Below are 22,862 nucleotides of genomic sequence, written 5' to 3'. Positions count from 1 at the left end.
GGAGCTGAACGTCTCATCAGCCTATTTCAGAGATGAGCAGACTGAGGCACAGAGAAGGGAATAATTTGTGCAAAGTCACAAAGAGTAAGAGGTGGAGCTAGGATTTGAACCCCGGCTCAGTGCTGGAGTCCACGCTCACAGCTGATCCATGTGGGGCCTTTCAGTATTTATAGAAATGCAACACTGATCACATCTTCTCCTGCCCAAAAGCCTTCACTGGCGGAAAGGATTAAGGAAGTGATGGGTCCTTAGTCTGGCAGTGAGCGCCATTTTGACCTCACTTACCAGTTGTCCAACCTCCCAATACTGTCTCCTTGTGTTTTCTTCTTAGCTTTGCTGAAAACATTACACACCCCACTCATCAGGCCATTGAGCAGCTTGCTTTCTCTATCCTTCACACTGTTGCTCTGCAAACCTACTCTCCACTCACAGGAGAGAAGGCTTCTCCCCTGCCCCACCCCCGCCCCCTGCTGCTGGGGGGGTGTTCTCTGCATTTCCTTAAGAGCTCTCCCCAGCCCTGTCATCTGTGCTGGCTGCGCAGCCCTCAGCCCTGACCTGGCCTGTTTCTACCACTGGGATAGCAACCTGAATTAGAGACTGCATTATTGTATTCCCAGCGTTGAGCTTAGAAAGTAATGAAACACACACACACACACACACACACACACACACAATAGTAGAGCAGATATCAGGCAGAAAATGTCATGTGAGTGATCAGAGTCACAGCAGTGTGACATAGCGATCAGGGGAACTCCATGTAACTTGATATTCCGGACTATTCGTATTGGATCTAAAAGCGGGTTGAAACATAAAAGCATAGAGTTAGATGAAATACAGACATGAATTAGCCAGCAGAAACTCAAATAAGTATTTAAACTCTCGATAACATCATTATGAGAGTTATTTCATCGTTTGGAGCTGTTTTGGTATGTCATAGCATTTATCCTTCTGGAAAAAAAAGTTCACAGTTTATGCTTTTGTATAGCTTATATTCTTCTAAGAGTAAAAATTTCTCAGTAGTGATTTGTTTACTTAATTACAAATTCAGAGCAACAGGATAATAACCATGTGAAGAACACCTTCCTAGGCATTATTCATCATGCTTTGCAGTTCTGAATCCATTGGCTTCCTGCCTCTGACTTTTTTTTTTAACTAAGATTTTTATTTATTTATTTGAGATCGAGATTGAGAGAGAGAGAGCAAGCAGGTGGGGAGGGCAGAGGGAGAGGGAGAAGCAGGCTGTCCATTGAGCAGGGAGCCCCAGGCAGTGCTTGAGGCCAGGTTCCTGGGATCTTGACCTGAGCCAAAGGCAGAGGCTTAACCACCTGAGCCACCCAGGCGCCCCCTGCCTCTGACTTTTACCGCCACCCAGTGGTAGTTGGGAGCATTACCGTTTCATTGGATCACGGAGCTGAACTAGGACATTGTCAGGGTGCTGTGCTGGGTGCTGCTTTGTTCAAGACAAAATGCAGTTAAGCAGCAGGCAGAGGAGTGTCCAAAGGGACTTACTTTATTGTATTATATGTTCATTGTCTGAACATTGAAGTTAGGAAAGACTTAAAATTATTATTGGAATAAGGTGCCTAGAACCTAAGATTCCACCCTAAAGCACAGCTGGGTCGTGAGGCCAGGGGCTAAGATGCAACAGGACAGGCGTCCGGGCTCCTGCTGCCCTGGAACGGATCCAGCGCTGATGGGCCCCTGGGGGAGGAGAGGGCGTCTGGGGCTGCCTGCCTTCTCCTGACTGTCCTTCTCCAGCCCTAGCGCGGCTCCAGCACGGAGTAGATGTGTGGCTGCGGAAGGAAGGGGTGAGAAGAGAGAAGGAGAGACATCGGGGGCACCAACAATAAAGTGTTAGCATTTTCCTTGTAAAGGAATGGCTTGACGTTTACTATCTTAGAGATTTGGAAAATTAGCACCTCTTGTTAGAGGTACTTTTGAAGAATATGAAGGGGGTGTGTTTGCAGGTTTGCGTGTTTGTCTAACCGTGTCCTGCTTCCCCTGTATTCAGTGGAAGGAATGAGGAAGCACAATCTTCTGTCGGACGATTGGCTGAAGATGTTATGTGGGGTCAGACATGATGTGAGCCAGTCGTGATGCTGAGGAAAAGGTAGTTTGTCACCTCCTGAGTCATGAGGAGACCAATTTGAAATGAAGAATAACTCAATTGCATCATATAATTTGTGCTAAGCAAATCTAGAGAAAGACACTGGATTCTCATTTTACACTTTCTAGTAGCAACCAGCCATTCATGCTGGTTTGCCCTGGCCAGTCTTGGCTAACTGCTGTGGTTCCATGTAATTATTATTAGAACTCCTTTGATCAATAGATTTTCAAATCAATAGATTTGAAACACAGTGTTTCTACTTTTTATTAAAAATTTTGAAGTGTATTGAAACATCACCACTGAGGATACTACCTAAAAAAGAGAATTGCTTTAATGAGTTATAATTTGCTTACCATAAAACAGATACATTTTAAATAGGCAATTGCATGAGTTTAAATAAATTATATTTTTAAACCAACATCACAGTATAATTTTAGAGCCCTTTTATCATCCAAAAATACTTTGTATCTGATCCTTGCTCCTATTTCCAGTCCTAGATAAACCACTGATCTACTTTCTGTCTTGCAAATATGCCCTTTTTGGACAATTAATGTAAATATCACAGAATATGTAATTTTTTGCATGTGGCTTCTTTTACTTAGTATAATGTCATTGACAGCCGTTCATGTTGTGGCATGCGTACGTAGTTCGTTCCTTTATGTGACTCAATACTATTCCGTTTTATGGACATACAGTGTTTTCTTTATTCATCAGTGGTTGGACATTGGAATTGTTGGCAATTTTTGCTATTATGACTAATCCCGCTATGAAATTTTATGTGCATGTCTTTGTGGGGGTATTTGTTTTTATTTTTCTTTGAATCCTAGGAGAGGACTTGCTGGTTATTATGGCGAGTTTCTGTTTACTTTTCAAGTGATTGCCAAAGTGTTCTCCAAAGTTGCTGTACCATTTTACATTCTCTCCAGCAATGTGTAAGGGTTTGTTTCTCCGTGTACTCACTCACCCACACTTGGCAGAGGCTTTTTAATTATAGTTATTCTAGTAGGTACGAAGTGCTGTCTCCTCGTGGTTTTCACTTGCCCCTAAGGACTGGTGACCTTGAGAACCTTTTCATGAGCTTATTAGTTATTCATATATCTTCTTTGGAGAAATGTCTCTTTTACCACCATTTTTTTTTAAGTTATATTGTTTGTCTTCTTATTGAATTGTTAAAATTCCTTAGGCATGCTAGATAAAAGTCCTGTATCAGGATAGAAGTCTTTTATAAGATGCACAAATACTTCTTCCTCGACTGTAGACTTTTCATTTTCTTCATGGAGCCTTTTGAAGCACATGTTTTGAGTTTTGATGAACTCCAGCTTATCAGAATGTATTCTTTGATGGATAATGTGTTTGGGATAATATCTAAGAACTCCTTGCCTTAATCCTGTATCAACAATGATTCTCTACTTTGTTTTCGTCTAGGAGATTTTATAGTGTTAGTTCTTCCGTTAACTTTATCGTCCATCGTGAATTAATTTTCATGTATGGAAGAGGCAAGGAATTAAGTTCATTCTTCTGCCTTCAGATTTCCAGTTGTAGCTAGACCATTTGTTGAACAGACTATCCCTTCCTGCACTGAATTGATTTGGCATGTTTGTCAAAAACCATTTGACCATAGATGTAAGGGTTTATTTCTGGACTCTCGATTCTCTTCCAGTGACCTGTGTGCTCTCTTTGCACCAGCAGCACACTGGCTTTATTATATAACTTAATCTTTCTGTAGTTTTGAAATCAGGTACTGTAAGGCCTTGCTTGGAAGGCCCGCCCTGCTGTCCCCAGGACCTCGCGTGTCAGTGATAAAGCTTTCCACACCCTCTGTGTGTGCGGTATCATCAGTCTCATCATCCAAACCAATTGTGGGTGTGCCCCTCCCCCACTGCTTCTGCAGGGTGACCATATCTGTCCTCCGACTTTGTTCTTTTTGAAAATTATTTTGTCTATTCTGGTCTTCTGGGTCTTCATGTCAATTTTGGGATGAGCTTGTTAATTTTTGTGAATAAAGCCTGCTACATTGGATTTATAGATGAATTGAGAAGAATTGCCATCACGACAACATTGAATTGTTCTAATCCATGATCATGGACCCTATCTGCATTTATTTAGATATTCTTTAATTTTTCTCTGGATTGTTTTATAATTTTCAGCATGGAAGTTTTGATCTTCTTTTGCTAAATTAATTCCTAAACATTTTATCCTTTTTAGTTCTATAGTAAATGGAATTGTTTCTTTAATTTCATTTTCAAATTGTCCATGCTAGTATATAAAAATCCAACTGATACTTTGTGCATGGAATGTGTACCTTGTGACAATGCTAGACTTGTTCATGAGTTCTAGTTTTGGTTTCGTGTGCATGTAGATTCCATGGCATTATCTCCAGACAGATCATGTCATCTGTGGTTAAAGACTTTTTTACTTTTAATTTTCACTCTGTTAGGTGTCTTTATTTTTTTCTAGTTGCACTGTCTAGAACCTTACATGTTAACTAGAAATGTTAAGAGCAGATGTCCTTGTCTTCTTCCTGGTCTTCGGGGGGACACATTCAAGTCTTTCAACATTAAGTATGGTGTCACCTGTGGGTTTTCACAGATGCCCATTATCAGGGTGAAGAAGTTAGCTTTTATTCTTAGTGTTGAGTGTTTTTATCATGAATAAGCATTAAATTTTTCACATGCTTTTTATGCATCTATTGAGATGATGTGGTTTTTATCCTATATCCAATTGATATGATGACATACATTAAGTAATATTTGGATGTCACATCAACTGTTTATATAGGGTAAATTCCACTTGGTCATGTTGTATGATCCACTGTTATTTTTTTTACTTGCTTATATTTTCCGGAGAATGTTTGTACATATGTGTACATAAAAAATACATGCTCATGATATTTTACCTATTGGTCTGTAGTTTTCTTATTATGTCTTTGGCTTTAATATCAGTAATGCTGACCTCATAGAATACATTAGAAAGTCTTTCCACACACACTGTTTTCTGAATGAATTCTTCTTATGAATGATTAATATTGTTTCTCCTTTTAATGTTTGATAGATTCATCAGTGAAACCATCTGGGACAAGAATTATCTTTGTGGGAAGACTTCTAATTACTAATTCAGTTTCTTTACCTATTATATATAGATGTATTCAGATTTTTTATTTCTTTTTGAGTCTATTTTCATAATTTGTATCTTCCTAGGAATTCATCATTTCTTCAAATTACCTAGTTGTTGACATAAATGATTCATAATATTCCCTTACAATCATTTTTAATTTCTGTAGACTTGGTAGTGATTTTTTTTTTTTCTAGATTTTGGGGATCTGTGTCTTCTCTCATTTCCTCTTTGTAACTCTTGGTTGAGGTTTATCAAACTTGATTATTTTCAAAAACTGACTTGTTTTCATTGATATTTCTCTCTTGTTTTTCTCTATTCTACTTCAGTTATTTCTATTCCAGTTTTTATTTCCTTTATTCTGTTTGGGTGAGTTTAGCTTGCTCTTCCTTTCCATGATTGATTTTAGATTTTTCTTCTTTTCTGATGTAGGCATTTTAAAGCTGTAAATTTTCTTCTAGCCATTGCTTTAGCAATCTCTTATGAAATTTGATGTGTTATTTTTTTATTTTCATACACTCCTGGCTTTTAGCAGGTTGCCTATTAGGTGAATCTATTTGTATATATTCTAGTTGGTATTTCTTTATTAGATTTGTAGATTAATATTTCTCAACAAAATTGGACGTTTTAGCTATAAAGGAGTCTGGGCCATTGTTTCTGCACGTATTTTTCCCATTCTTTTTTTTCTTTCTGCTCTGTCTGGGAGTCCCATTCCATTTATGGTATCCCGTTGGAACTTAGAGGGTATTCGCTAGGCGAAATAAGTCAATCAGAGAAAGACAGTTATTATGTAATCTCACTGATATGTGGAATTTAAGAAACCCATTGGTCCCTGAGCTCTGTTCAATTTTTTTTCAGTGTTTTTCTTTGTTACTGAGCTTGGCTAACTTATACAGCTCTGTCTTCAAGTTCATAGATTATTTCTTCTGCTAATTTGAATATTCTCTTAAGCTCCTCTAGAGAATATTTCACTTAAAATATTATATTTTTCTCTTCCACGTTTTACTTTTTAAAATATCTTTTCTTTTTTGTAATTTGTCTTGTCCTTTAGAAGCTATTTTTTCATTTATTGTTGTCATACTCTCCTTTATTTCTTTAAACATGGCTTTCTCTACTTTCTTGAACATACTTATCATAGCTGCTTTGAAGTCTTTGTCTGCTATATAAAATACATAGACACACTCAGAGACAGTTTCTATTGAATTACCAGGGTCCCCCCCCCCAAGAATAGTCACACTTTTGATTCTTTGCCTTTCTTTTTTTTTTTTTTAATTGAAAAATATTTTGTTGAAAAAAACATTGTAGCAACTCTAGAGTCTGATTTTTTTCCCCCCAAAAGGTAGCTTTTATTGTTATTTTTTTGCTTAAAAGGTTGCTTAGGCTAAATCTGTGAAATTAAGTCCCTTGCAGTATGTGGCTCTTGATGGCTGTACTCAGTTTTTCCTTTTTTAAATTTAATTTTAAGCCTAGCTCCCTCAGGGACACCTCTTTGTCTACAGAGTTTTGCCAGTGTTTGCATGGAGATTGTGCTCAAGCACCTTGATAAGACTTCCATCCTCTGTTATGTGAAATAAGTCAGTCAGAGAAAGACTAATACCATATGGTTTCACTCATTTGTGGAATTGAAGAAAGAAAAAAAAAACACAAAGAAAAAAAACAAAAAACTAGAGTCTTAAATCTAGAGAGCAAACTTTTTATCAGAGAGGAGGTAGGTGGGCACATGGGTGAAATAGGTGAAGGGAATTAAGAGTACATTTATTGGGATGATCACTGAATAATGTATAGAATCGGTGAATCACTATGTTGTACACCTGAAACTAATACAAGAATATACATTAATTATACTGGAAATAAAAAGACCTCCATCCTCTGATAAATAGTTATGTGTATATATTGAGTAGCATATTCAGATTTTAGAGAATTTCAAGTTTTCCTCTGCTTGTGCTCTTTGCTGAGTCTTTTCACATCTCTTCTGCATATGTACAAAGCCTGAGGATTGACCAGGAGTGTTTGGCTGGCTTGGGCTCTTTTGAGTCTCTGCTAAGCGTGCACACAGCTTGAGGCAAGCACATGCTTGCTGCAGCCACGACCCCAACCACAGACCAGCAGAGCCCCTGGCCTTCCTGCTTGCACACTACACAGCTTGTCAGCTCACCTTCACGTCACTCCCTACGCTAAGCTGACTTAGCTCCATTCAACTGTGTGATTTTGCCGCCAGTCCTCACGGCCTACCCTGTCTTGGAAGAACCTTCATACCTATTGAGCTGAGTATTGGGATGTGGGGAAGAGATGGGATCAGCTCTTGGCAAGAGCATTACTATTGTTTCCTACCTACAGCTTTTCAAGCATAAACACTTCTAGATGGTTGTATGTCTTTGGACATTTCCCAACTGCTGAAATGATTAGATTTGTTCATCTAGCCCAGTTTTATACTTGCTTTTCAAGGAGATTTGTTAACTTCACTTGACCATAACCAGAAGGCCTTGCTAGCATTTATTTTTAATTTATGTAAAACATACATATTACTATGTTTTAATTAAAAGTTTGGCTTTATTTAGGACTCCCAAATAATTATAAGACATGTCAGCTCCTTGTCACCCAAATGCCATTAGTCTGTCAGTTGGAAAGTGAGGCTAGAAACAGGAAGACTTGGTATGACGGTCTGCTTTAGACTCAAAGTGAGAACGCATTAACCCTCCACAGTGTGACTATGATTTACGGCAATTTAATAGGGTGGAAAGTGAAGCCTTCCAACCACTGTACCTTTATCTATTTATGTTACCACAAGCTTAACCTGAGCCATGTGATATTTATGAGCTTAAGATGTGGGGCCCGATCTTAAGTGTTTCTGCTGTTCATTCTCTTATACCAAAGTAGTTCTTGGCTGTAATGCAGGCAGACATTCTCAGAAGAAAAAATGTCCTATTTGAGGTGTATTGTCTGACCAGAGTAAAGCAGCTGTGAGTAGGCTCTGTCCCTTACCTGCTACCGTGTCTTCCCACGGATCCTGTTTTATGTCCCTTCCCTGATTGTGAGAGTAACACATGCCTTTTATAAAAATGGGCACCGAACAGCAATCACAGAACCTGTCCTTCAATCTCTACTCCACATCAGTGTCGACAGCAGTTTGTCTCCTGCTAGTTTTGTGTCTGTAATTTCACATAATCATGGCCGGACTGCCGGTATTATTTATACCCTTTTTAAAAAATTATAATTTAAAAATTATAAAGTCCGTTGTATGTATTTGGGAATATCCAGAAATGATTGAAGTCATCTGGTTATTTTCTTATAGGCTTTCTGATTGGAACATAAGTACCTAGGTTTTTTATTTTGTAATTATGATCCTATGGGATATAGTTCTTTTCATTACACATTTGCTTTTACTTTATAAAATGTGCATTTTCCATGGTGTAATGAGCTGTGTAAATATAAGTGGGTACAAGATATTTTGTGGAAATAATTTTTAAACTTTTTCTAGCCTCAGACATCTAGATTTTTTTCCCTGATTTTTAACACAATCTAGTCAATGGAAAACAAGTATCATTTTGTCAGGCATATTTCCTAAACAAATAATTCCAGAGGGAAATGGTGGGCTCAAATGTACGAATAATATAAGGTTCACCTTTTTTTTTCTCCTTCCATTTTCCCTACCTTGTAGGATCTGAAGAAGAAGCTGAGGAAAAGCAGGACAGTGAAAAACCACTTTTGGAATTATGAGTACTACTTTTGTTAAAGTAAGTGTTTAAAAGTGAAGCCTCATGAGAAGCTAAATATGGATCGTTTCTTTGGGTAGATTCAAGGTCAAATTCAATAATATGAGTACAAATATATAGCCAGATTTATCCTAGTCACATGAATTTATAGTTCTGTTTTATTCATGTAATATTTCTTAACATTCTTTTGCATGGGTATGAATTTATAAAGAATGAAAAATAGCTCAGATTCCCAAATTTCTTTCTTTGTTTTATTGATGTAAAATTATCACATAACATTATAGAAGTTTCTGGAGTGCCACATAACAGTTCAGTATTTGTATACACGACACAGTGACCATGACCATAATTCTCGTTACCACCCAAATTTCTACACATAAGATTGAGTTCGTCTTTGTCTTCTTAGCTAAAATGTCTCCATGTCAGATGTTCAGGTGTGTGTGCTATGAGGGTCGCAGTGCCGTGGGATGGGGGCACTGTCTCTGTCTACACCTGAGCGCGTGGGACCAGAGTGGTGAGTGACCGTCCCAGGAGGCACGACTGGCAAGTGGCAGAGCTGAGCTGGGACTCAGGCCTGCCCAGTCTGGTACCGGGGTCTGCCCTGGCCCTGCACCTGGACGTCCCCCCACTGCTGTGCAGCTTCCGAGGTGAAACGCGTCATCCAGTCTGAGCAGGAGGTGATGGGTCTCAAGGTGGGACATGTCGTTCTGTCACTTCCGATCGTCCAAGGAAAACACTTCAGCCTCGGAAACGCCAGCAAAGAAACACACCGTGAATCGTAGTAGCAGCAGCTCTGCCTAATTATGTGAGGACGGAAGGAACGTGGTGGCCGGCTCAGAGCTGCCAAACAGCTGGAATGGGTGGGGACTGGGCCGCAGAGCAGCCTGGGGCAGCGAGTGGGCCTTGTTTCTCCACCCCCAGGGCCCCGACACACTCCAGACCTGCTTTCTGCGTCAGTGGTTGAGACACAGCAGAGATGGAGGTCTGTGAATAGTAAAGTTCTAAAATGCCTTAAAATAAAATCTTGTGTGGCCTCACCCAGGTCTTTTTCTGTCTGTAACAGCCCATCTTCAGCATAGAGACTTTCTCATAAAAATTTAAGGAAAAGTGTAGGACTTTACTTTGTTATACTGTAGCTCAAATATTTTTATGTTCTTCTGTCTTTTTCTAAGTGTGAAAATCCATCATTGAAAGTCACTGGAGGAAAAACAAAAAGGACCAGAGCTGGTGTCTTGCTATTGAAAGTCGAAAGGTGACATCCACTGCTGACTTCAATGAACAGTTAATAAAGAATTTATTTATTGTAATACCTCATAGACGTTGATTGTCCGTTTAGGACCTGCCTGTGGCTGGTAAGAGAATGCGCTGATCCATCCCGTGTTCAGTGAGACTGAGCCTGGCCTGTTCATGAAGAGTTGCAGCAAAGTCTTGTGCTGGATTCCCGATCAAAAGACTTCTGTATATATTGGAATAACACTTTTTTAGTGAGCAAAATAATCCTTTTATTTGAGTCGCAGTTCGGAATTTTTTGTTTCATGTCTCCGATTTCTTTTGTATTTCTTTTTTAACATCCAGCATTGCCCTTGTGTTTTTTAACTCAAGCTTATGCGCTCTTTGTACAATTTTAAAAAGTAATAAATACCAACATATCAAAATGGTTCATTTTATTTTTCTTGTTTTGCATTATGTATTTGGCTTGAAGTATCGGAATTACCAAAGGGGGCCAGGAGGGAATGTGAGTACATGTACAGCATAACCAGACATTTTTGTATTATTTTCACGATGAAATAGCATCTTTCTCTTAGGAGTATGGTTCTGAAATAGTGTGAGACTCTTATTTTGAACCCACAGTCTGAAATCATTGCCATCATTTCTCTTTGTGTGGCTAATTTGAATTAAAATAAACTAAATTATATTGTGAACTCTTTCTTTCCAAAATGACTATTTCCCTCAATGCTTCATGTGAAGACAGTGTGTCTCTTAGTTTTCTTTCCTTATTCATTGTGTCCTTCAAGAAAAACTCAGTTGTGAGTACTGACTGGTGCTGGTTTGGCTGCAAAGTGGCCATTTGTGCGGGTCAGACCAGCTCTGCTGGACCACCAGCACGCTTACCTGATGTGCATGTCTTCTAAGGAGCCGTGCTCAGCCTGACTCTACTGAAGGGACTGAGATGACTCAGCCTATGACATTCAGTGACACAGTTGAACTCAGAGCCTCCGTATGTGTGTGTTCTTGTGAGGAAAGAAGCACCTGCTGTGTGACGTCTACGGTCTACCTGTGCTAATAGCTTCACGGGCACGGGTCTCATGTCACCCTGTCTACACTGATGCAATGAGACCGAAAGTCCGAGCCTCAGTAAATCACCTGCCGTGGAAAAGCGCAGATCTGGGTGGAATGTCGGGGATCACCTAGTGTTAAAGTCTGCGTGCTGTTTCCTTCAGAACAGTGTCATCAGAGTGGCCTGAGGGTGCAGCGTCTCCACAGTCCTGGTCATACGACCCCAACTCACGTAGCAGCTCCTAGAATGAACTTGGTATAAAATAGGGGGACCCCCACCCACAGCCTGACAGGATGATTGACAGCAGGAGCGTGCGTGTGCAGATGGGTCTGTGCTTCCCATTAGCTGTGGCCTTTTGGAGATGAGCAAAGTTGGCTGTGGTTTAACTGTCCTTATTTCATCTTTCAACACCCGAGTCACTGCTTGCAGAGCCCCAACCAGTAGAGGCCGGTTTGACTTCAGTCATTTTCCACGAATCAACCACATTTGACAGAGCACATAGACAAGACAAGCCTGAGAAAATAGAACACCATGACCACATCAGCGTCCTTCTGGCCCCCACACTGTCTCCTGCTTCACCACCCTCCCCCTCTCTGCACCTCCCCGTCCAGGGCAGCCCGGGTTGGGTTGCTAAGGAGTTGGAAGCCACAGGAGACACTGCCCAGGAGCCCCGGAAGTGACATCAGCCCACACAGCTGTCGGTCATCTGTTAGATTCCCCTCTGCACCTTGGTGCTTTCCATGTGCAGACACAGGTCCAAATCTCTAAGCAGAGGCCCAGGCATTTGTCCTAAAGAGGTCCGATCACATTCTTGAGAATCGAGGAGGAGATTGAAAATTAAATTTCCTCTTCTTTGTATGTGGTGGGTCTTACGTCGTTTCCACAAGGGAACCTCTACTTGGTTTCCAGCAGACCTTGTTTCACAAAAACTGAAGCTGATTGTAAGTAAAAAATCTTTCCCAATTTTAAACGAGGCATTGTTTTATTCTACTATAGAAAAACTTCGACTTTAAAAGAAGAAAAATAAACACGTATTGTTCACCTACTGACTGTGCGTTGAACATTTTGTTTTACACCCATGTTTGAAAAGATACACACATGTATAAATGAGTGTCATACTTGTTAGTATTACTACTCAATAGAAATTGTGGTCGAAGGACTGAATGAATATTGCACAAAAAAAAGAAATATAAACAGACTCAACATATGAAAAGATGGTTATCCTCATCAGAGAAAAATTCAAACCACAGTGGAATACTGTTTTCACATGTCAAATTAGCAATATCCTGCTGTTTGACAGCAGTGACCTGACATTAACCTGCATGTGGTAGGAATGCACAATGGTGCTGTCTCTATCGGGGTAAGTTGGCAGTAACTATCAAAATGACCAGTCCACATGTCCATAGTGACATAAAACAATATTATGATTTCAGCATGTTTTATAATAGTGTAAGATTAGAAATACTCCATTGGTCTATCACAAGAAATTGATCTTATAAAGTATAGAGGCAGCAGTGAAATACTTTGCAGCTAAGTGTGTCTGTATACTGACATAAAAAGAGCTCGAGGATGTATAAATGAGAAGTGCAGAACAATGTATGTTGTATACTACATAAGAAAATTCGATATATGTGCATTTATTTTTTACAACTACATTCACATTGCATACATAAAAACTGGAAGGATGCACAAGAAACAGAACCGTGACCTCTAAGTGGTGGGGAGGTAGAGACACTGGTTGAAGGAAGATACCCCAGTTCTGTTTCTAGAGTGTTTTGAATTTGGAACCACGTGAAGGTGTACTTTAAGAATTTTAGAAGGTCCTGCCGTGCATAGTTCTTCAACAACACTTTCTCATTGATTTTCCATTTCTTTGACAATCTACGTTTTTTGTAGATGCATACTAGTCATCATATGACATCATTTAGTTTATTTGTTGAGTTTCTTACTGGGCTTTTGAGTTCATTTGGGACCTTTGTGAATGGTACTATGGTACTGCACATAAATCTTAGGGCATACCTTTGTGTGTGTGTGTGTGTGTGTGTGTGCACGGGCATGGGTGTGTTAGCTATTATTTCTAAAGCAGAGCTGCCAACAGCAGATGCTAATGCTGCCGAGGACTCACGTGTACCCCCAAAATTAACTCCTCTCACCCACACGGCTCCAGGAGACAGGGCACACTGTAACTCCATTTTACAGATGAGAAAATTATGGCACAGACAGTTCAAGTAGCTATAGACCCAAGATTTCAATCCAGGCACTTGGGGTTCAGAGTCCAAGCACTTAACCCCTCCACCACATTACCTTCCCGGTGCAGTGCAGCTCACATGGGGTTCTTGTGAGGTCGGGAAACATGGTGCCCGGGAAACGGGATAGGTCTGAGCACACCCACCAGTCATGCGACATGTTATACTGTCACCACCAGAGCGTCTTCAACCAAATGATCTGAACCTGCTGACCTTTGAAGGAGAAGTAACCTGGGCGCCTTCACTGGCTGTGGCTCCCCTTGGGAAGGCATCATAAGGACGATCTCAGGGAAAGAAGTGGAAATGCGGAATTGACCATTATTACAATCGCTGCTGAATTGGAAGGCTCAGGTGTCATGCCGTCCCTTACCTTGCACTCTCAGATTGCACCAAGTGAAAGTACACAGAGGCCAAAGTAGACATTTAATTGTTTTTATTGTGCCTATTTTGTAAAACAGTACAAAATTCAGGTAGCAAAGATGCCAGCTTCCGGATGTGTAGAATAAAAGGCTTCCAGGCAGTCATCTGGTGAAAGAGCCCCGGGGGACACGACTAGAAGCTGCGTGCTGGCTGTGCGCAGAGGCGTGGGGACTGCGTGGCTGAGGAGCTGGGGGACACTAAGGAGAGAGCGGTGCTGAGACCCCTGTGCATGGTCGCCTGCCCCCCCCTCCCCAAGTCATGGCAGAATTCGTTCTTGCTGCAGAGTGTAAGTTTCTGTTTGCCCAGCAGTTTGTAAACCCATTCTGCGGAAATGACACAAGAGAAAAAGACACGTATGAACTGAAATAACCCAAAGCAAGCCCCGCTAGATCCTCAGCAGACACTTTAATCGGCAACAGCCAATGGAGACAAGTGGACCCTTGGTGCCGCCCTGTGTTAGGAACTCTTCTCATTGCCACAGAGCGCTGGTCCCCCAAACAGATAGAAGGCGATGATGGCGGAGTAGACCAGGGTCTTGAAGAAGAGGAGGAGGTAGGTGTAGTAGGCAGACGTGTTCGCGAGCTGCAGCTGCAGGGTGGCTAAAAGAGATCATTTATTAGTTTCACCTGTTCTTTTGAAAGACTGGGTCTTATTAATGGGAGAGGGGTCACATTATACATTTCTGAATATCTAGGTTGAAGGGACACCCCCACCACAAAACAAGCCAGCAGTAAATATCTATCCACCATCCCCTCACCCTCACCAGCATCACCACCACCACCACCAAGACAGCTCAGAATCCAGCTTGTACATCAAGTCAAACAACAGCCTCTGGGAATTTCACTTAGAACATCCCAACATGTTAAAAAGTAAGGTTAGGTCTTAGATGAATGAGTCAACCTGAAAAAAGCACTGGTGGTAAGTAGCTTTTACCATTTCTTCACCCCTACCACGTCTGTAAGTAATAGTAATAGCTAATTTGCTTTAGCCACTAACTAAATGGCAGACCTTTAATTTGAGAGGTTTGTGTGAAGCTTTAATCTTAATTTTTCAATAACCTATAAGATTATTTTCATTTCCATTTCATAAATAAATTGAGGACAGAGAAGTTAACTTGCCTGATGTCATACAATTACTAAGTACCACAAGCCAGATTTTATCCCTGCAACATAATGTTCAAGAACACAGTAACCTACTCGGTAACTCTGAACCTCCACGTTCAATAAATACACCTGAAAATGAACAGTTAAGCGTAAATGTAGAGATGAATTGCTGATTTAGAAGCATCTTAGCCATTCCATCTTGTGCATTGCTGAGATTCCTATCAAGGGTACTATCAATGGAAATTTGGTTGTGTTCAAGGTAGGTGGGTGGGAGATTTTAGTTAAGAGGACATTAGTTGTGATGAGCACTGGGTGACGTGTGGAAGTGTTAAATCACCATATTGTATACCTGAAACTAATATTACACCATATGTTAGCCAACTGTAATTTAAATAAAAACTTAAAAAATAATAAAGTGGAAGAAAGGGGCGAATCCAAATTCTCTGCAACTTTAGGAAGTCAAACTCACTCACTTGTCTTTCCTGAAAACCCTCATTGTAGCTATGATGTTATAGGATAATTGCATTTATTATCCTTTGAGGTTTTGTGGGAAATATATGATGTCAAGAAATAATTAATGCTAACAATGGTGGGACAAACTGGCTACTCAATGAACAATCAGGCTGAGCCTGTTCATACGGAAATTTCTTTTATGCATTTATGTCCAAAGAGTCAGAACTGGAGAATCATTAGCCCTTGATGTGGAAAGGACCTTGAGTGGTGCTGTGGTCATGACTTCTTGCCCTTGGCCAGCTAATATGTTAGCGAAGGTCCAGAGGCCCCTTGAGATTGGACATGGAGGGCAGATCAGTGGGGCTAGAGCCAGTGCTCCTCATCACATTCTTTGTACATATGTGGGGAGAAAAGGCCAGAAACTAATATTTGCAATGTTTCAGCTCAATGAGATAGCCTTTGTTAGACATTCCAGGTATGTGACATTATATCTTCAGTAACTGAGTGAGGCATTATCCATGTTATTCAAATGTTAACTACTGTACCCATATTCATGCAACTGATAATCAAAAGACTGCTGTTAATGTCCAGTCTGTGGCACTTGAAGCCCTGCATTCAAACCTGTCCCCATGTGAGCACCGGTCTCAGGGCCTTAGCTTTGGGATTTCTTGCTCTATGATGACATCATCGAGGAAGAATAGAAAACTGAGTAAGTGTATGAATTGCTGATTCACATGGTCTGGGTTGAAGCTCCGGATCTCGCTGTGTGGTGTGGCAGAAGGGACGGAATGAATTTCAGTTCCTTGCCCTCGTGTGTAACATGCGAATAAGATCTTTCACAGTGAGTATTAAGAGAATTAAACAAAATTCACTCACAGCAGCACAACGCCTTCCATACAAGAACCTCTCAGTGTCTGTTCATGTTATTAACTACCAGCAAGAACAAAGACTTAAAAAAACACTAGAAGCAACTTGATATCATGTTTCCTTAGTCAGGAGAAACAGAGGCCACAGAAATGAAGTCCAATATTGAAAGAATTCAGATCAGATCATTGCACCCCTAGTTTATAGTGCTCTCCCACCCAAACAGCACTGACTGTGTGAACATGACTTCACATACCACTAGTCTATTTTGCAAGCTCCAGCCATTCTGAGGTTTCTCCCTGAAGCCAGGGGAGTTCAAAAGTTAAGTTGATCGGGAGGAAAAAAATGCTGTAGCATAACATAGAGGCAAACAGACAAACACTTACCATCTTCGATTTTTTCAGAATCAATAGCAGCGAGCTCTAAAAGAAATAAGAACAAGTATTATTCAAATGTTCGTATCCATTATTTGACAGGTATCTGTGTTGTGGATAGATAGATAGATAGAAGCTAGCTAGCTAGATAACAATTAGTAAACAGAGAGGAGAGCCATTACAAACATGAGCCCCACAATTTCAGAAATGTTTGGTCTGATTCTATGTAATTCAGTAGGTCAATTCATATATTGTGTTTCTGCACATGAAGACATTGAAGGTCATGAATGATGCATTTTTTTCTTTTCTCACAACTGGAGAGTAATGTCTGAGACTTTCTCGTTTCCTTCCGTGCTCATTGTTCCTAGCAGTGCCTACCACACAGTAAGCATTCTATAAATACTTGCTGAATGGAAAAATACCAGAAACAGTGGCAGTTGTATATAGTCCTCGGCACCCACTGCTGACATGACAGGTTGCTACCAAAATGAATTCGTCCAACACTAGAATCCACAGCAGAATCTTACATGTTGGAAGGAATTTGGTTTAGGTCAATTTCCATCTAAGCTAGAGAGCAGCCCTTACCTTTCCATACAATGCACGCCTCAGTATCCCCAACTCCTGCACATGATTTTCTGGAGTGGGGATGCTATTTGCAGACATGACAACAACACTAAAAGCCAATTCCTACTGAGTGATTATTACTGTGTGAGGCACTATGTGAAAATTCATCATGCATCTCATCGGATCCCCCAGTACTAATGTGAGATGAATTTGGAGGACTCCATGTTAGACACAAGGAAAAAAGGTTTAGTGAGTAATTAACTTGCCAAGAGTCATACCAGTGACTGGGAGAGCCAGCACTCAAAGGTCAGTCATGGGGGTTTAGATGAGCGAGAACAGCTGGAAAGCACCTTGTAAAAGAATCCATAAAAGTCAAACATACTCCACCATTGTGGCCTCTCAGACATCATCTCTTCCTGATATCTTCATTACTCTTAGCAAATGACTTTTTTTATTGCAGAAGCTCAGCATTTCAGTGCGCTTCTTTCCAGGGACAGAAGATAGAACGAGTAATAATTGTAGTTTCCCAAACATATACAACCTGACATGAGAGTTGTAGCTCTCTACAGTGTACAAAAAAATGCCCAACATACATACAAAGACAAAATTCCTTTAAAGGGTCATTGATCATTGGATGCAGGAAGAGAGAGTTGGCAAGATTGTTTTGTTTTATCCTTCTCTGCTTCATGTGTCCTTGTCCACACAAACGTGGTTCTGGTGTGCAATTTTATGCACGCCACACAATCTTCTATTGGTGCACTTTTAAAAAAATGGGTTTGAGGTAGAGGCTTTGGGGTAAATCCCCCAAATAAAATGTTTCTATAACCATGGTTAGATGTTAAATTATCCTCAAGAACTGACTCTAAAGTGTCTTAAAAGTCCTTTTCTTTTCCATACAGTGGCTTTACTGAGAGAAATAAAAGAGAAAGAGAAGTGAAATAAAATAGAAATAAAAATCTCTTACCACCACTCATTGATTGATTGAAAAGCATTAAGGTAACAATTATTCAAATTAAAGTCTGTGGGTGTACCCTAGGTTCTCTTTCTCAATCAAGCTTGGTTGAAAAATTGAACCAAATAGTTTTATGCCTTCAAAATCGCTTCGTGGATTTGGGCTTCCATGTTCTATATATTTTTAGCTTTCATCAAAACCAAAAGAACAAGCAAAACACTTAATAAGAAGCAGCACTAGAAATCTGCTGTAGAAAGGCATTAACAGAAATGGCCTCATTAGCTTGGTTGCGATGAAAAGACCTTGGGAGACATTCCTTTCAGAAATTAATTCCCAGATTAAACACGTCATGAATAAAAACTTCTCCCTTTTCTGTAATCATCACGATGGAATGTACTATAGTATACCTTTTCTTTGATCACTATAAAAATCAATACCTAAAGGACTTCAGCCCAGTGGTTACATTAAACTTATGCTTAGCTCATTTGCCGCCTCTCTGTTTCTTAGCTGTAGAAATAAAAAACTGTAGGGCTGTTTGTAGGCTTAATTCAGTCATTTTAGGAAAGGATATACATATAAATACAGTAAACATGAATAAATGCTTGCTCGTCATCACATGCCAGGAGAAAGGAAAGATAAGTGTTCCATCCTAATGTGATTGTTGGAAACACTAAGTATCCCAGAAGATATTTACTTCAGCAGTTCAGAGTGGTATGTGGCAAAGGTCTTCGTATGTGTTGTTAGGTGCTTGTTCCTTGCTGCTTCCCAAGGGCTTTTGAGCCACAGGGAAAAGTGCAAACTGGTTCCTTCTCATGCGCCCTCTGGGGCCTTGGTCTGTGAGGTTCATGCTCAGGACTTGACTTCTGAGCTAGTGAGTTACCGGATCACAGCGGGGCCAGGGCACATTCAGCTGTCTGCCCACACTGTCTGAATACGACCAGGGTCTGCCCCAATGAGGTTCGTTTGCGTCACCATGCCTGAATCACAAGTGACCTGGAGTGTTTAGGGAAAGTATATTCTCTCTACTGTAGGGCTCCTCCTTGGGACAGTAGTGCGTCCTGCATCCCCTCCAGGCCCGGCACACTGGGACCGCAATAGTGTTTGCTCAGCAGCCTTCACCAATGGTAAGAAATACATTCATTGTGTAGAATGAAGAATGTACGTACACGTTAGCCTCAGCCAATCTTTACTTAGAAATTTCACTTTACGGTGGTATATAAAATTCAAATCTAAGAAACCCAAGACCATACAAAAACCTCGGCACCCAAATTACTCTGTTTTTTATTGAGTTGGTATCTGGTTCTATCAAATGAACAGCATTTTGTCACCAACTCATTGTTGATGGGTTATACTTAGAGTAGACCAGATTGAAGTGAGAGGGACTTTGACCTCTGAGTAGAACATTCCTGAAAAATGTGTAATTGTTTTAATTTCCTGGTCAAGTATGATCATCAAAAGCGGACTCTCTTTCTCAGCATTTATGGTGTGCAAAGTTGCTAGGTGCTTTCGTGTGTATTGTTTCATTTAATCCCTACAATAACCCTAAAAACCATCATTGAACCCTTTATATTTGGATGGTAAACTGAAGCAAGAAAGGGTAAGTGACTTTTTCTTTTCCTTTTTTTTTAATGTTCCAGAGCCCACACTATTTCAATTCGCTGGGGAAATAGCAGGACATTTATGCTACCGTTAAAGATAACAACATCAATGAAATGTTTCTGTTTGTTTCTTTTCATTAATATTTAACAGAAAAGGTGGGGTGTTTCCTTTGGGGAAAAAAGCATCCTGGGAGGTTATATTTCTAGATCTATACGCACATACCTTTTTTCATTGAACGAAAAAGAATCTCTTCGTTAACCCCTCCTTTATTACTCGTGTGTGTGACGATACATTTGTGTTCTTTAGCTATTGACTTTTTAGTCACAGTCAGCCAGCTGAATTTCATGTATGTGTCGTTAGTCTTCACGGTGTCTCCCTGCCGCGATGTCAGAATTCTTTTGCCATCCTTTTCTTGCCAATCTATCTTGATAACTTCAGGGAAAAAATTCTCAAGAAGACAAAGATATGTTCCAACTTTATGGAACTTTATTTCGGCAATTGAAGGAAAAAAAATTGTGGGCTTGGGGAATGTGTCTGCATCAAGGTTTCTATCTGTGGGGCAAATGGAATAGCAGTTAAAAACTTTATTAGAGAAATACAAACATTCTGTGTTTGGAACCACTTCGCACAGAGTGAAATGAAAGAAATTTACCATAAAATTAGTGCTAATCATGGTCTTTCATCCACAGTGGGTTATGAGGTATTGATTGTTCTTATTTTCAATGGGAAAACAGATTCAAGAGGTCATGTAACTTGCCTGGTCACAGCTAGTAAGCTGCAGAGTCTGGATTAAAACATGAGATTTTTTTTTTCATTTCTTTTCTTTTTAAATTTTTTATTATGTTATGTGAGTCACCATACAGTACATCCTTAGTTTTTGATGTAGTGTTCCATGATTCATTGTTTGCTTATAACACCCAGTGCTCCATGCGATACGTGCCCTCCTTAATACCCATCACCGACCTATCCCAATCCCCCACCCCCCTCCCCTCTGAAGACCTCAGTTTGCTTCCCAGAGTCCGTAGTCTCTCATGGTTCATTCCTCCTTCTTTTTACCCCCCCTTCATTCTTCCCTTCCTTCTCCTACCAATCTCCCTGCTATTTCTTATGTTCCATAAATGAATGAAACCATATAAAACATGAGATTTTTTTGAAACAATACACACTCACTTTCTGAATGGGTTCTACTAACACACGTACTTGACAATCTATCAAGTTGTCCTTTAACTCTTCAAATATGGATCCCATGTTCACTTCTGAAGTAATGGAGGTCTCCTACTTGATTCCTGATTTTATAAAACATCTCAATCTCACATTGGAACCCCTCCAGGATTTTAAGTAGGATAATTTTTAAAATTGCACCTCCCAATTATCTACAATGCCTTGAATTTAGAAGCAAAGGGGCAGTATTTCCAAAACTGCTATTAAAAAACTTACTATTTTCAGAAATGCTTTTATAGTAATCTAATCAAGTAAGACAGTTACCAGAATTCTGTTTTGTTTTGGAAAATGTTCACTGAAAGCACATTTCATAATGTGCTTTAGGTATAACTAAGAAGACACCCTAAGAAGACACGCTGTGAAGAATTTGGACTCTCAGGGTCTCCCCTCAAAGTGGACTCTGCCCTAGAAAGCTACTAAACAGTTTTAGAATGCCACAATATTCTGTAATTTCACCTGTTGAATAAAAAATATGTATAACAGGTAGTGTAAAAGTTATAGTTCCAGAGTTTCTTGACATAATGTCAAAATATATAACAAAACATCATAGTTTTAAAGGGTGTGTCACTTGAATGTTGGTATGTTACTTGATTATACATTTAGTATTAATTTAATGATCGAAATTACAAATGTTAGAACCCTTTGAAAATTGATTTCCAAATGAAATTCAAGTACTTTTCGGATATTCTCTTTGGGCTAGTTGGAGTTAGTTTAATAATTCAATTTCTTAAGAAAAGAGGAATTGGATTTCTCATTTGAGAAGTGAAGGGAGAAGTTCTTTTTTGGGGGGCGGCTCTATTTTTGGGGGGAGGGGAATTCATAAGAATTTCTACCTGTGTAGCAATGATTTTTACACTAATTCAGTAAGCAAAAAATGAGTTCTTATTCATGGTATAAGTAGAATTAGATCATAACGTCCTTATTTTAAGTTTATACATCTTACTTGCAGTGCAAATAGCATTTCATTGATTATAATAGTAAGGCACTGTATATTTCTCCAACCATACACTTTGTTTTTAATTTAAAAAACATGTTAAAGATTAATTTTTCAGTTGTACATGGTAGTTATATAATTTTAACCTCTAGTCAATATATTAAGGAATCTAATTTTCATTTTAGAAACTTTGTGTTTTTTTATAGGAATACTTTTGATTCATTACAGTAAAGAAATTGAAAATCAAATGATGAACTTGAAAAGTTTCTGGACAATACACTTTTTTTATCTCCTGTCCCTTTTCCTCAGCTAGATTCTTGATGTTTTATTCTTTTGGATAAAATGAATCTTGAACTTTCACGATTTTCTCAGTGGAATAGCTAACTGAGCATTATTTAATTTGATTGCTAGAATATACATTGATTATGCAGTCAGTTGGAAAAAAGAGGACCAGAAACTTGCTTTTCTGTTTAGGAATTCCTATGTGCCTATCGTCACAACCACTAAGAAAAGCAAGATATATAATTTCTTTCATTTTTTTCGATGTTTTACCACCTTTGTGAAAATTCTTGAAAACTTTTATTTGAGCAGACCTAGTATGCTAGAAACATCCCTATGAGATATTTTCCCTGGTTCAGGCAAAATTTCATCTCTAAGGCTAGTGAAGAATGAACAAATATAGTAGATCGAGTTTAGGGGAAAAAACTTAGCTTATAACATTCTTGAATATATTTACACAGTTTAGTATTTTGATACTTGATATTAATCATCCTCTGACAAATGCAAGTTTAGGAATTTTTTGTTCATTCTTTTCCATTGGTTATTTTTGAAATTAAATAAGATATATAAGTCTCTTTATAAAATTTTCAACACAGAAATCCCAAATGGCCCTAAGATCCTAGAAACCCCACGTTGCTGTAGCG

General features: G+C 39.5%; 1 protein-coding gene and 1 gene segment (V, D, J or C); one reads left to right on the top strand and one right to left on the bottom strand.

Moving 5' to 3' along the window:
* The window catches only part of STARD3NL (STARD3 N-terminal like), a 52,161-nt gene extending 41,292 nt beyond the window's left edge, over positions 1–10,869 (top strand). For 3 of the 5 annotated variants that reach the window (XM_011233401.3, XM_019807016.2, XM_034666072.1), the window contains exons 8-9: positions 8,877–8,952; positions 10,104–10,869. In XM_011233401.3, the coding sequence (XP_011231703.1) occupies positions 8,877–8,935 (59 nt within the window). In that variant the 3' untranslated portion in view covers positions 8,936–8,952; positions 10,104–10,869. The remainder of the gene's footprint in view (positions 1–8,876; positions 8,953–10,103) is intronic. The other 2 variants (XM_011233395.3, XM_002913646.4) reach the window with 1 other exon arrangement.
* Positions 10,870–13,871: 3,002 nt separating this feature from the next.
* Positions 13,872–22,862, bottom strand: part of LOC105240638 — a 57,080-nt gene continuing 48,089 nt past the window's right edge. Inside the window, 3 exon segments of the C gene segment in view lie at positions 13,872–14,474; positions 16,682–16,717; positions 20,007–20,336. Of these exon segments, the coding sequence occupies positions 14,332–14,474; positions 16,682–16,717; positions 20,007–20,336 (509 nt within the window).

Source organism: Ailuropoda melanoleuca, chromosome 1 (genome assembly GCF_002007445.2).
Source record: "Ailuropoda melanoleuca isolate Jingjing chromosome 1, ASM200744v2, whole genome shotgun sequence".
In the NCBI taxonomy this organism is placed as follows: Eukaryota; Metazoa; Chordata; class Mammalia; order Carnivora; family Ursidae; genus Ailuropoda; species Ailuropoda melanoleuca.
The sequence above is the reverse complement of the archived record's forward strand: the minus strand, read 5'-3'. Positions and strand labels throughout refer to the sequence as shown.